The 14,467-nt window shown below is 39.8% G+C and overlaps 1 protein-coding gene across 1 annotated transcript in view; it reads right to left on the reverse strand.

Annotated features, from left to right (window-relative positions):
* Nucleotides 1-2,845: 2,845 nt before the first annotated feature.
* pcdh1a (protocadherin 1a) overlaps nucleotides 2,846-14,467 on the reverse strand; it is a gene marked incomplete at its 3' end in the record, with an annotated part of 77,276 nt that continues 65,654 nt past the window's right edge. Inside the window, exon 4 of the mRNA XM_083926518.1 lies at nucleotides 2,846-3,216. Coding sequence (XP_083782644.1) covers nucleotides 2,846-3,216 — 371 coding nt within the window. The remainder of the gene's footprint in view (nucleotides 3,217-14,467) is intronic.

Consider the following 14,467-nt stretch of genomic DNA (forward strand, 5'->3'; position numbering starts at 1 on the left):
AATACACAGTACAGAGGCAAAAGATACTCAAGTGAATTCAACATTAAATCAATGTTAAGTACAAATTATTACAAATTATTCAACATACTTTAGAGTGTATTTAGGTGCTTCATGAGGTCCTCTTTAATCAAGGAGAACAGTTCTGTGTTTGAGTGAGAAGTAAACACAGTTCATTCAGCATGAGTTCAAAAGAAAGGTCAAACCTGGTGAGGTATTGTTCCAGGGGTGAGTAACAGTAGGTCATTATCGGTGGAGTGAAAGAGTCCAACTCATTAAGATAGGGGTAAAACAGGATCAGGCTCAAATCAAACTCCTGCCATTCTGTTCGGAGCAACAACCGATGACTGCGACTCATCACAAGAGTAACCGTCATTTATTTCATGTATTGGTGATCAAAGACACAAATCTAAAGATACCAGATTCCCAAAAGTGATAAGCGTACTTAGGCGTACTTAGGAATCAGGTTAAGATTTAACCCCAGATATATGTCTGGAGGCTAAGCAGTTGTGAATTGGAATCGAATCAAAGCACTGAAATAGATAACGTTGTGATTGAGGCTATGTGACATTGGTGTTATCACTCATTGCTATCCTTCTCACATACCATTAATTCTAGGTCAGTGATCTTACCCATTGCTTTGAGTTTGTGAAGCGGCTATCCACAGCTCTGAGAGGGGTGCTAGGTGGAGCCAAGGGGGTTTAATCACAGTGCATCATGGCTGTTGTTTGAATTTTATTTCAGTTGCTAAATGGCTTTGAAAACGGCATAATGTGCTTTCTCCCCCTCCAGGCAGGATAATCGCCCACCATATTTAATCATGGCCATGTCCAGTAATTTCCATATGTTTTCAGATTAATTATTCTAAACACAGTTTTCAATGGCAGCAGGATGAGGTAAGTGCTGATAAAAATACCCCTTTTAACTGATTGTAGCTCTGTGGGTGGATTTGCATTATCTGGTGGGTGCTGTGTCCTGGGGGTGTGCTGGCACATGCCCTGGCTCAGGACTCATTACTCACCCTAATTAGGAAATGTCCATTCAAGGCTCTTGCACCCTTACTCAGACACACAATCTCACTATGGAAATACTCTGCAGAGGTGAAAGGTATCTACAAATCTAATCAAATCAATGTTTAAATCAAAGACACTGGCTAGCTCTACGATGTTGTAAGGCAGGCTAATGTTGTCATCATTAACTTCCAATTACTGGCTAATACACAGTGTCCTTCAGACATATCCTTCAGATTCACTTGGAAAATCTTTGTAAAGATAAATGAAGCCCACGGGCATGCCCTATTTTTTATTCTCTGTTAAACAGCTAGAGGAGGAAAAAATACCTAATAATTTATTAAGCATGTTGTCCTCAATAGAGGGAAAATTATAATGAACAGGAGTTATAGTGACTATAGTCTGACGCCTACTGTAAACCTGTTTAAACTCAACATTATTCTGCATTTGCAGATATATTATTCACTTACTTGAAATCGATTATTTACTTCTATTATGTTGTCAATAACTTCCTTTCTTCAAAGCTATCCAGTCATTAGACTTCAGTCCAAAGTATGTAAATTCTCTCATTTCAGTGTGCACTGTGTACTGAATTAGCCTCTGAAGAAGTATGTCTAGTGAAAACTGCTACTTTAGAAAACAAAGACTCAACGCAGAGCACTCATGTAGCACATCAGCGTGATATTAACCTCCGTAAGTGCTCAATCTCTCCAGTGGTTCTCCATGTGCAAGTGCCCGTTCATGTAAATAACTCTTTATGCATTCATTAGATCTGCAGAAGTTCTTATGGATCATGGGGAAATGACTATGAGCTTCAAGGGAAAGGATTGGGAGAGCCTGTCTGATTGTCACGACAGAGAAGAGCTTTTTTTCAAACTGATACACTGGGATGATTTCATCAAAAGTGTGTCATAAGGTTTTATATGAAAAGCCAATCAGAATGTTTCTGGTGAGTACTCTGCATTCGGTCATTGTGACTCCGGGGTACTGTGGCCAAGTCAACCGTTTTCATGATGAACGATAGGTCACAGTGCTGAGAGTCAGTGGAACATAATGTCAGTTTAAATGTTGCCACACAGCTTTTTTCACCAGTGGCAGAGCTCTACAGGGAGCAGAGGTAAAGGTTATTCTACTATGATTAGGGGTTGAAGGTGTGTGTGTGATTGCGTGGAGCGGATAACTGCCTTCCACAATATGGGGCTCCACTTCTGGAGTTGGTTTCAATCAAGTTTAAACAGCAGCAGCAAATAAAAGCTTAAATATGCTAAAATTCAGAGGCAATTTTTTTTCAGCTTATGCCAGACAAAAATATATGCAGAACACACCATTCAAATTTATTTACAGAACTGTACATTAAGATAGGCCATTTCATTTGATTGTTAGTCAAAAGTGTTATGCCTTCTGATAGGGCCTGACTGTTTGTCTATTAAATTATATCTAATAATGGCACAAGAGCACTGATCACAACTTTCAAATTCAAGAGATCACTTCACAGAATGGGACTTGGCTAACTACAACAATATTTAGTTACTACTAAAGTAGCAATTACCATCTGCGTTTCCTTTTGATCTGTTAGAATTGTATCCTTCAGGATTTTGTATAAATAAATGAATGAGTGCATCAATTACCTTTGTGGAATTCTTAATAAATATGCTAATAAATTAATAATTTAAGGAGGAAATGACAAAAAACAAGTGTTCATGCCAGTGATCGAATGAGTCACAGCCTATTGTTACCTACAAAATGGGCATTGGCTTTAGCATGTGGACAGCCTGTTTCTCCTTCTGAAGTGGGTGTATCTTTTCCTCATTTGTGCACCAATCAGATGATAATATTCCTCACAGGTAAATTTCTCTTTTTGGAGTGTGGGCAGAAGGGGAGGTGGGTGGGAACTCAGAGGCTACGCTCAGGGGCATCTCCTCTAATGGGCAGTCCTGACTGGCGTCGTGACCGCTGTTGGAATAGGCACTGCGGGAGGGCGGAAGGCGTGACCGGTGCTCATCGCCAACCAGCCTGGCGCTCCCGTTAGCCAGGCGTCCCAGGCTCCCTCTCTCCTGGTAAGGCACGAAGGTGGAGAGTTTCGGGAGGTTCCTGGTCTTGCGTACGGGGGAGGGGTGCCCTGGCATCCAGCAGGCGTCAGAGTGGCCTAATTCGCTGCACTCGGTTGTACAGTTCCCGGTCATTGCCACATCAGGCAGGGAGCGGATATCTGTGGGTAGCAGAGAGAAAAAAGCACCATCAGAGAGTGCATCACGGTGATAACAACATTCCCAAAAAAAGTTGTAAAAAAGCATTTGTGAACTGAAATGGTGTCATCTGAAACACCCCATGAAACCCACCCCCCTCCTTGATGTCTCTGCAGCTGTTGCTAAGCAGTCAGCAGCAGTTGCTATGTAGCTGTTGCTATGCACTGCGTAATGAGTACTGTGTGTGTAGTCTACTAGCTGATGTGATACATTCAGAGGATTGCATGCTGTGTCTTTGTCATTTACAAGTATCCAACAGCAGTTTGTCTGATATTTCTGATACTGTTTTATTAAGATGTTGAATACAGCAATGTTTTGATTTATATTAAATGTGATTGGATGCTGTAAATGGTGCTCCAAATATGTGTCAACATAAAAAAGGGAGCAAGAATGGGCAAAATACTGAAGACACTGTACTGTAGAATGTAGATATACAGTGTTGGGTTGCAAAGGGAATGGCAGGATCCCTTCAGGCAAAACCCATTGTTGAATGAGTTATTGATTGACAGTGCCGAAATGAGTTCCCTGTCCTTGATTATCATCCGTTTCTCATTCAGCTGTTTCTAATTAAATAAATGGGTCCATGACCCAGTGACCTCATTTAAATGTACAAGCTGTGAAAGCTCCAAAATAAGTTTGCTTCAGCCATCACTCAAGAGCATGACATGGTTTCTGAAAGTAAAACTGCACTGACGAATCCATGTATTTATTTACCAGACACATGCAGCTGGCAGCTAATAGACTTGTTAAGCAGCCCACCTGTTGACAAGCTAAACACACAGCCTAGATTTAATGGAAATACCACTCAATTCATCTTTGTTATCCCTTCTGACTCAGACACAAGGACAGCCAAATCAATGGCTGTGAAGAGAAGAGCAGACAGCTAAGATCTGTGAGTCTGCGATGTCACCCTCATGTAAACTTTTGATTGCCGTGATAAATGCATTGCTGTAATGCCTCAGTGCTGTCCACACCATGAAAGAACACGTCCATCATGGATGTCTTGTTTTGGTGGTTACAGAACACTGTGTGAAAGAGAGTAAATGTATTCGGTGAGAAAACGGAGGGCTCAGTGCTGCACACTCAATGAGCAGGAAGATGTTGCTGCATGCGAATGATGCAACCACATGAGATGACGTATTAGAGGCAGGAGTGAGAGTTCACAACTAATAGAGCAAATGCCACCTTGACAGTAAGCCTATGAGACATACCATCAGTATTGTACTCATGACCAGTGGAAAGATAATTATCCAACAAAATGTTAGAACTCTGAGGCTGGAAAAACCACACCTGGCCCACCAAGGCTTCAATCAATCAAACGGCACAGTGAGAGTTGGAGTGATGGTAAAGAATGATTTAAGATTTTAAACTGCTTAATGCTTCAATGTGTCTTTAGACGAGCTGTCAGGACTTCTGTACGGTTGCAATGTCACAACTATAGTCTATATATGTAGAAAGTGCAGCTACAGTGCTGTTACAGTCATTCCCTGTTTGCAATGAGGGTGCAGAGATGATGAGAAAACATTGACCAATCAGAGCATATTGGCCTTTTCAGGAGGGGGGCGTAAAGCGACAGGTGCTAAAGTAGAGCATTTCAGACAGAGGGTGAATACAGATATATTCAGTCAGACAGCATGAGAAAAATAATGTGTTTTTGAACATTAAAGCATGTAAACATGTTCTACTAGAAACCCACAATACAAGTATGAACCATAATATGGGAGCTTTAATAAAAAGTGGTGGAAGGTATTGTTTCTTATGTCATGTTCCTTATTTATGTCTACAATATTCACTGGTCATGGCTAATCCATATGCAGTTCCATTGTTTATTAAAGAATGCATTGCTCGATCTATTGTTGCTGTTAATCTTATTGTTCCAATAATCCTAAATTGCTAGATGTTTCGGGTATTTAATACATTTACTTTTCAATCGAGCAACGTTCTGCCTTATACATGCTTAATGATGTCATTATGCTTAAGTAGCAAATTATTCTCTGTTTACAAGACCAACGTCAATGATATTTTTAAATGAATGAACTACACTTTTATGCCTGATTAAGAAAGAATAATACTGAATTTGGAGCTCTAAGAAAAGACAAGGCAACCAAGGCAAGAGGGTGTCAGTTTGCCTCATGCAGGATGACTGGAGTTTCATTTTCTCAGCTCTGCTAGGAGCGTTGTCTGTATGCATCACTGCAGTGAAATGGACTCTTGATACAAAAGATGTTCATGGGAAAAGAGTTGAAGAGCACGCTTCTAAGCACAAGCACAGTCGTGTCGGCATCTACTCCAAAAGGATTTCACACTTGATTAAAACCTCTCCACAGCTTCCAGGAGGTTTATGCCACACCAAGCGCCCTTGTGTAAAATTCAGTGTAGCTCCACAACTAAAACCAGTGTGGGGGGAAAAAAGGTACATGTATACAGGTTTTCTAAAACACTTCACTTGCCACAATTGGGCATGTTTTCTTTCTTTATGAATAGAAAATACCATTATGTGTGCATGTGAAAAGGCTTGGTACGAATATGTGCGTAGAGAACTCACAGTTAGCCAGAAACAGATGCAGTGATGTCCTATATCTGTCCCTATTTCATGTATCGTTTCTCTCTACTCATTCAGCCTCACAAAAAAAGGGATAAAAGACATGAAGGTTAACACTGATTGCCACGTCCTCACTGACTGGTAATTGACTTTAGGTTGACTGTGTTTTTAGAAGATATAATTTGGACTTAATGTAATGAAATGCCAGCTAAAAGAAAACATGTCATGTAAAATGATGCCATGCACCGGTGACAGGAATTAAAGCACATTCTGATCCGTGCTCATCATCATCAAGGGCCAGAAAATCAGTAATGACAGCTAAATATATTGTCGCGCTTGCCAAAGTCTGCCATTTTCTTCAGACAGTGCCAAGCACATATCGCACGTCATCCTAGCCAGCTATTTTAGTATGCCATTACCTTGTCTGTTAATGTTTCATCAGAATGTCATATGGTTTTATTTATAAGGTAGCTCTGTTTTTTTTTAAATTTAATTTAGCAACTGAGAGGTCTATATTTAACTGCAACACATTGTGTTAAGAGTAATTGTTGCTACATGCTGTCATTAGCCTTCTATACTGCATACAATTTGCAGTCCCGCATGTCAGCTTACACAAAATGTTCTACATGCATGAATAATGACTTGGTATCACGTGGTTATATCAGCAGGTTAAGATTAAACAATTCAATTGTGAAAGCATAAGTTTTAACACTTGCTTGCACTGACCTTTCTGTTACACTCAAATATATCGCTACAAAAACAAAGTCAATACGGATAATTAGACTTTTGTGTCTGCCTTTTGCTGTGGCTATTAGCCGTCTGTAGCTGTGGTGCCCACTTACAGTGGGGCAGAATACCTTCTGCTCCGAACATCAAAACACACACCCACACTCAGCTGAAATGGCCATTGTTTCAATGTTTGGTGGACATGAAGAAGCAGATGAGTCAACTATGGGGTGAGAGGAGCAGCCAAAAGCGCAGTGGGAAAATTGGTATTTTCTTGTCCACTCAAGCCTGTTTTCTCCTGTGCCTATACCTGAAATAAATCTGCTCACAGTCTGGAACAAACCCTTTAGAGTTTATAGTCTTGTATGTCATGGATGGAAAGCTAAGGTGGACAATGGAGGACAGATGGGCAAACCACAGCACAATTATGCCAGTGGCCGGAACAGGCTGACTAGATTTAGAGAGCTAGTGATTTGGTTTTGAAGAGCAGTGACTCAATGACATTTCTGACTCTCTGCACTGCAGAATTCTTTTCCTCTAGACTTGAAGATAGATTGCACCTGTAGCTTTCTCTTTTTATATTGGGTCAGCCCCATCTGCTTGCTTAAAGCAATATAATGAAAAAAGAAAAAGAAACGAAAAACTGTAATTTCCCCCGTCTGCCACCTTCTGTACCACATCAACAGTGAACCTTAGCAAAGCTTCTAAAAGCACCTCCACTGCAGTAGCATAACATTCACTCCACAGTGCAGTTACAGAGTGGGGGTACACACAGAGCTTAACCCCCCGGCTGACAGATTCATGTGAGGGGTGGGTTTGCATGCAGCTTGCATCAGGGTGCCAGTGGGAGGTGTTGAGTGTCTGAGGCAGGCTTCCTCATCGTCTGATCCCCTGCCCACGGGCATGGGGGAAGCTGCCTCTTCCTGAGATTTCACACTGCTCCTCTCTGTTTGATTGCAAATGCTGCCTCTACCCACCGGCTGCTTTCCAACGTGTGCACCACACCGCTATGATCGATGGCGAACAAATATGAGAGACCCACAGCTCATAGAGGGATAACGGGGAAAAACAGCCACTATCGTTTGGGACTGCGTGAGTGATATTAATGGTATATTTGTGGTCCCTGCAAACAGTTTATGTGGTAAATGACTGAAAAGTTCTAAGAAAGAAAAGGAAAAAAAAGAGATAGGCCACATCTGAGCAGACATTAGTGTCTGGTGCTGACTATCAGTGTAATGACTGGGTGTGAATGTATTCTGTGGTTGTCATACTGTGTAGAAAAACAACAAAAAACTGGGGTTTTGTATTTCTTTAGCTTTGACATGTCAAGCCTTATTATTCAAGTGTTCAGTTTCTCCCAGTAAGCAGAAGCTACCAAAAAGTATTTTTTCCTCCAGAGGGGAGCATTTTTAACAGAGGGAAACTTGCTACAAGCAAGCAAACTTGACATGCACATTTTGCTTGCTCATTGTAATGGAATACAACAGAGCAATGGTGGAGCTGGTAACCTCAGACATGCACTTTCACATCTCACAAGCGAAAATTAGCTAGAAGGCCTTGTCACCTTACCGATACAGAAAGGGGATTGTAAGATAAGGATGCAGTTAAATATTTTATTACTGTGGTGTTATTCTGTAGATGATTGATATGCATTTATTCTGTAGCATGCTTTGTGTACTATAGTTTACATAAACAGCATCACCTACTTTCGTAGACAGCATTGTTGGAAAAGTTTATTTTTTCAACTATAAGAAATGTTACTGCATCTCTTTACACTAGAGCCTGCCTGATATTGGCCTTGCACAGACAGTATCTATTGGTATCAGTGTATATCTTTTCGATTTATGCACCAATATGAAAACCTTTTATGGAACATATAATACAGAAAACGATGCTTAGGGGGATTAAGAAATGGTCATTTAGCCATTTATTCATTTATATTTATCCCTTATTCAAATGGTCATCAAAAATTAATACTAAACATACAGCACTATTGAGCTATTTCTTTAATATTCATTTATTTTACATTGAAATGGCAATTTGAATTTGACTGATACTGAACATGATGTTTTTTTTGGAACTATTTATTTCATTTTTTTGATTCAATATGAATTTCTAGAATTGGTTGACAATGTAATGCATTGTATGTATATACATTGTAATGTATAATAATGTTAAATATTTCACAACAAATGTATTTATTTAAGAAAGCAGCCTTCAGAGCACATTTGCAGAGTAATATCAAGTGCAAGATCACAATTACATACAAAAGGTTTGTTTTATCGTCAGTTCCAAAATTCATGATATCGGTAACTCTGCTCTATTTTACACAGCCATGGAGATAATTATGTCTCTATGTGTCTGAAAGTATAAATGGTTGAATGTTTTGGGTTATCAGGTTAAGTTCTTGGGGCCACAGAGGGCGATGCCTGGACGTCTCCTTTGCAGATTCGGTAAGGTCTGAACTCTTGGCTTCCTTAGCAGGCGAGTATCTTGCTGACAAAAACTGATGAGTGGACATGTCGACCAGAGGCACGTCAGGAGGAGCCGCTGTAGATGGTTCAGTGGGTGATGGTGCACCTCCTGTCAGTTCTCTCACCATCCACCATTTTGTCTTACCGTTCCTTTATTTGAAGACTGCCTTTTGTAACAGTGCATTTGACAAAGCCTTAGCACCTGCTGACAGATCACGCTATGCACCAGCTCCTCCAATTGAGAAGTTGATATCTGATGTGATATGTCAACCAATACGAGGGCTTTGTCAAAATGTGACATGCACAGGGCATTTCCAGATAAAATAGATTCAAAACATTGGCAGAGGACAGAGAGAAAACGGTTCTAAATGATGATGTAGTTGCTTTTCTAAGTAATATAATCGTTTCTCTGTTGGTGCACAGAGGTGTTTGTGAAATGCTTGTCTGGAGAACAGCTTCATGCCTCTGCCCACAACAATATGTTTGGCTTGCTGGCCAATTACTGACTGGAAATTGCATTCTGAACCTTGACAACACAATATTGATCTGCAGCAGCTGCCAATGCAAAAAAACCCTAAACAAAACAAACTATTTATCACGGACATAAGTGATTCAGGTTTATGATTATCATATAAGTCCAGTTCCCAGTTTCATGACTATTATTCAATTGACTCAGTTCAAACAATACCAGTTTTGTTTTTGATGTTATTAAATGGAACTGCAACAAATAGAGACAAAGTAGGTCTCCAGATTAACTGCATTATGACATTACACAACCTACAGCACAGTCTGTCTTGACCATAGACCTACTTTTACTCAAGTTTACATATCCTTGAGAAGAAAAGATGTCTACATCCTTTTGCTTAAATCTTTTATCAGTGCAGTCAGCTTGGATAATAAACAGCAGTACTCTATATGCTGTATTCAATCTCATATTCATGCAGAGAGGGCTTTGGGGAGAGAAGAATGTGCATGTTGAGTTTGAAAGGCATTAGTTAGACATCAGCTCTGAAATTATGAAATTTGCATTTGTTCTTAGGGCCAATACAGGTATTTTATTAATGCTGCTCATTTCAATCTTTACTGTGGGTCGGCCACAGTTTATGTAGGCTGTAATGCCAAACAGAGGGATGCTGATTAGGATTAAAATACAGACATAATCATTTTTACACTCTAACAAGATGTAAGATAGAATAATGGAGAACACTAAATGGACATTTTTTTCATAGGTTTACTGGAAAACAAATATTGTAAAAGGTTACCAAATAATATAATCCTATCATATATTTATGTGATAACCTGTTTGCATAATTACAGGCCTGCTTTGCTCCTTCTCCCTCCCATTTCCATCACTCTTGAAATAGGAAACCTCACATTTCCCATTCAGTCCTCTGTGGAATTTAATTAGAAAAGCTCAAAGGAATGGAGACTTAATCCCTGTGGTGTGGGGTTGTGACTGGATGCTCAATTGTTTAATGTTTTTTTGTTTTTTTAATTGACTTTTTTTGTGCTACAAAGTGTAATGCATTTCACACATTCTGCAAAGGTCAAGAAACATTAACCACTTGGTCAAAAAAATGTTAAGAACACATTTTTAGCCAAATACCGTAATTGGACTCTGCTCTGCTGTGTTCTGCTATGAGTGAATGGATGTGTCAACAAGCACCTGAAGTCTGTTTCTGGTACAGATGCAACACCTTTTTTGGTTTAATAATTGATGACAGTGCCGAGGTTGGAAGTGAAGATGGAGCTGAATTATTATTATTTTTTTTTTCAAGTTTAGGACTGATTTAATGAAATCTATTGTCATCATGACAATTAGACAGACCATTTTATCGACCAACCCTTCTCTGATGACTGTGTGACATTTACTTGAAGGGTCCCTTGTCTATTCTTGTCGCACATCCAAACGTTCTTTCTTCTTCTTGTCTGAATATCTCTTTCTTGTTGCCTGCCTTTGAAGCTTTCATCCTGCTTTTAGGTTTTCACATTTGCACTCTATTGCCCTTTCTACCACAGTGGCAGCTCTTCCTGGCCTCATACTAGCAGGTAGCAGATGTTCAATTTTGCAACAGCACAAAAGGAAACATTCAGTCTTGCATTTAAGCTGTTTATTTCCTTGACCGAATATTCCTAGAAACACTTACTGTAATGGGCTTTTATACTCAGGTTGTAATAAGTTTCTGTTGTGCTTTTATCTTTGTTTGCCACCCACATACTAACCTGTCTCTAAGAGCCTCCATTTAACCCATTACAGGATATATTTCTTAATTTCAGTAGAAAATGTATTTTTTGTATTTATACCAAGAGAGAGATGAAACATGTCCCAATATACAGTATACTCATTATGTTGACTGGATTTTACTAGTTCTATGTTCAAATCACACCTTCCCACTATTTTCTTTGTCAGTACGAAAATCAAAGTTGTCCTTATATGTGATCTACAGGTCTAATTATTAAACAGAGAAGTTTTCCCTTTTTAGGATTTCCCCATGGAGTTAATTCCTATGCACCACTTTCATGCTCCCTATCTTTCACTCATTGATCTTATTGACAAAACGGATGTCTTCCATGATCCATTTGTTGTTTTCCTTCCCCTTTCGATCAAGATGTTATCTCTTCGCTAATTCTGCCTTTGATTTCCACAGTCTGCAATGTGAGACATGATTAACCAGGGAGAGCTAATAAGCTGCTAATAGAAAACAGAAATGAAGTGAAGAGCAGACTTTCCAAGAGTTTTCTTTTTTTTTACTCTGGTCTGACATTCTCAACATTTCGTCCATGTCTGGTGGGCTACAAAGCCTTGCCTGTGGCCATGGTTGTTCCAGGACACCTTTTATCATTTGATCATACATCATATCCTCAAACCAGAAACCAAGTGGTCAGGCTCAGGTTGCTATCAGAGTACTACATAGTCTGGATGCATTCCAGGCAAAATGAAGCCCACATGATATAAAGAGATAACGGTATTTTTTAAATCTGTGTTTTTTATTACGACAGTTACAGGAGGCACATCATTTTAATGCCAAGTATATACAAACACCAACATAATCTCACAAAATCTGATCTTTAGAATTGTGTAAGCAGTCTATGCAGCGGCTAAATAACAACCCTGGAGAGGCAAAGCTTGATTTGACCATTTAATGTGGATAGAGAGTTGCTGCATGACTGACAATTCTCTGGGAAAGTCCAAAATACTAAGGCAGTCAGATGTAAAGCTCTGTTCCCACATTGCTCTGAACAATACAGCTATGTGTTTGGAGCGGGACAATTCAAATTTATAACATGATGAAATATGAACTTCGCCTTTTGTTTAGCAGAGAGTCCAAAGAAAAAGAACAGCAGCAGTCTCCCAGTGCTGCTCAACCTGTCTATACCCTCTGCCAGGCGATAGCTTTTCTGACAAGGCTTTGATTAAGGCGGGGGGGGGGGGGGGGGGGCAATATGGAATCAAGAACATGATTGAATATATAATCATTAAAGGAAATTGCATATTTTACAACTTTAAATATAGATTTAAAGGGGAACGCAAAACACAGAAGGCAGCAGGGGATCATCATATCGTCTTTTAAGGCCAGCGTGAGTCCACCCTCCCCTGTTGTTCCATACTGATCCATTGCATTCAGCTATTTGTGTTTGATTGACTTTTACAAGCTTCTGCATGGTGAAGAAGGGTCAATGTTTATGTCCTTTGATGTTGTTGAACCCCTCCAACAAAAATAAGAATCTAACGCAACAACAAAGCTGACCTAATATTTGCTCAGAAATGTGACTACATGTGGGAGAGAGGCAGGAACACTTGGGCATTTCTGGGAGGGGTAGTGGGAAGTATTTTAGATAAGTGAATGAAGACGACACCTGCATTTTAGTGCTGTTTTGTGTAATAAAAGGGAATTAAAACATCCATATAAATATTTTATCACATTAAATTAATATAAATGGACAGGACATCCACAACATTATGAGATAATAAAGTTAAATTCAATGAACCATTAGGTACGTTTGGTCATGAAGTGGGTGTGTCTGTGAACCACATGCGAGGCTAAATCTCCATGTTTGGCTAAAATGTGGAGACTTTTGAATTATATATATTTAATAATGTTGGTTATGTCTACTATGCCTTTGTGTCTTGTGAATGTGGCTAGTGGTGAGCTAGATTGGGGCTATCAAGTGCAAAGGAACCATAGAAATAACAACAATAAAGCAGAAAGAGAAGAAAAAAAGGACATACAGCAAATGCACAACAAGAGTAAACATCGCTGTCGCTTTTTTTTCCCTTATTAAAGTGGCTGCACTTGCCATCTGTTTTTTTAGTGCCTGTGGTGGATGCGTGTTTGATGGGTACCTCATCCTCCGGCTAGATACTGTTTCAAAGTAGACAGCTCATCAAGATGAGTGACAAGTGTTGGGACCTTGCAACATGACCATCTGAGAGGGAGTCAGGCAAAGGGAAAGTAAACAGAATCTTATAATTGTTTAAGTTAAATGGACCTTTGGTGGCGACCAAGGAATTACATGTAGATCTACATGTCTCTGTTGGTGCTCCGTAGTTTGGATTGAAGAAAAATCTGTCACAATTATACAATGAAGTCAAGTACATTCTCTCATCATGCAGAATTCTGACAGCAACTCTTCTTTTGGCTTGAGAAGAAGGGCTCTTTAGGGAGCCAGAAAGCGTGTTTAAAAGTGAGTTTTGAAAGCCAGAAAATCTATGAACAATATTCTGGTGATTTTGTGTAACACGGCAGTAAAATGTTAGCTATGTCACATTAAATGCATATCACTGTGACATGTGTTAGCAAGACAAATTAAGCAAGACAAATTCAAGTAATTTCTATTTAGCTTAAGGCATGTAGAATATTGACTGCATGATATACACAAGTACACAAAGTCGCAAATTAAAAATTGATCCTTTCACCACAAGGATATTTCCATTTGTAAAAAAAAAAGATAAAAATACTTGTTCCATTCAGTGCAGAGAGGACAGTTTCAGTTCAACTGGATGTAGTCCTCATTGAGTTTGTAAGGTCCTTTAACTGCAGTGAATTTTCAGATATCCTCAACTGACTGTAAGAAAGCCTTAAAGCAAGAGCAGCTTCATTCCTCTGTAACTCTCTGGAAATAAGGAAACGCATGTCAGACGCATATAGTACAATTCCAGTCCCACAAGTGCCATCCATCATTGAAGGGCAGAACACTAGTTAGAGGGAGGTTCAGCGACTCTCGGTCCCCATCACACTATGATGGAGAGATGACCCCCGGGGCCTTTCTCTGATGCCGGCTTGAGCTGCCCGACCAACTGAGGTTGAAGTGGATCTGGCCCCTGGCCAGCATCCCCTCCCCGATGCACAGCGCTCTACCTGCTTTACAAATCACATCTGGGGTGAGTCTAGGTAAGACCCACTGAGAGCACCAGAGCTCTACCATCACTTTCTATTTCTGCCTCCATAATTACCCTCAAAGTTTCAACAC

The sequence above is a fragment of the Echiichthys vipera genome (genome assembly GCF_963691815.1).
Source record: "Echiichthys vipera genome assembly, chromosome: 14".
Taxonomy (NCBI): Eukaryota; Metazoa; Chordata; class Actinopteri; order Perciformes; family Trachinidae; genus Echiichthys; species Echiichthys vipera.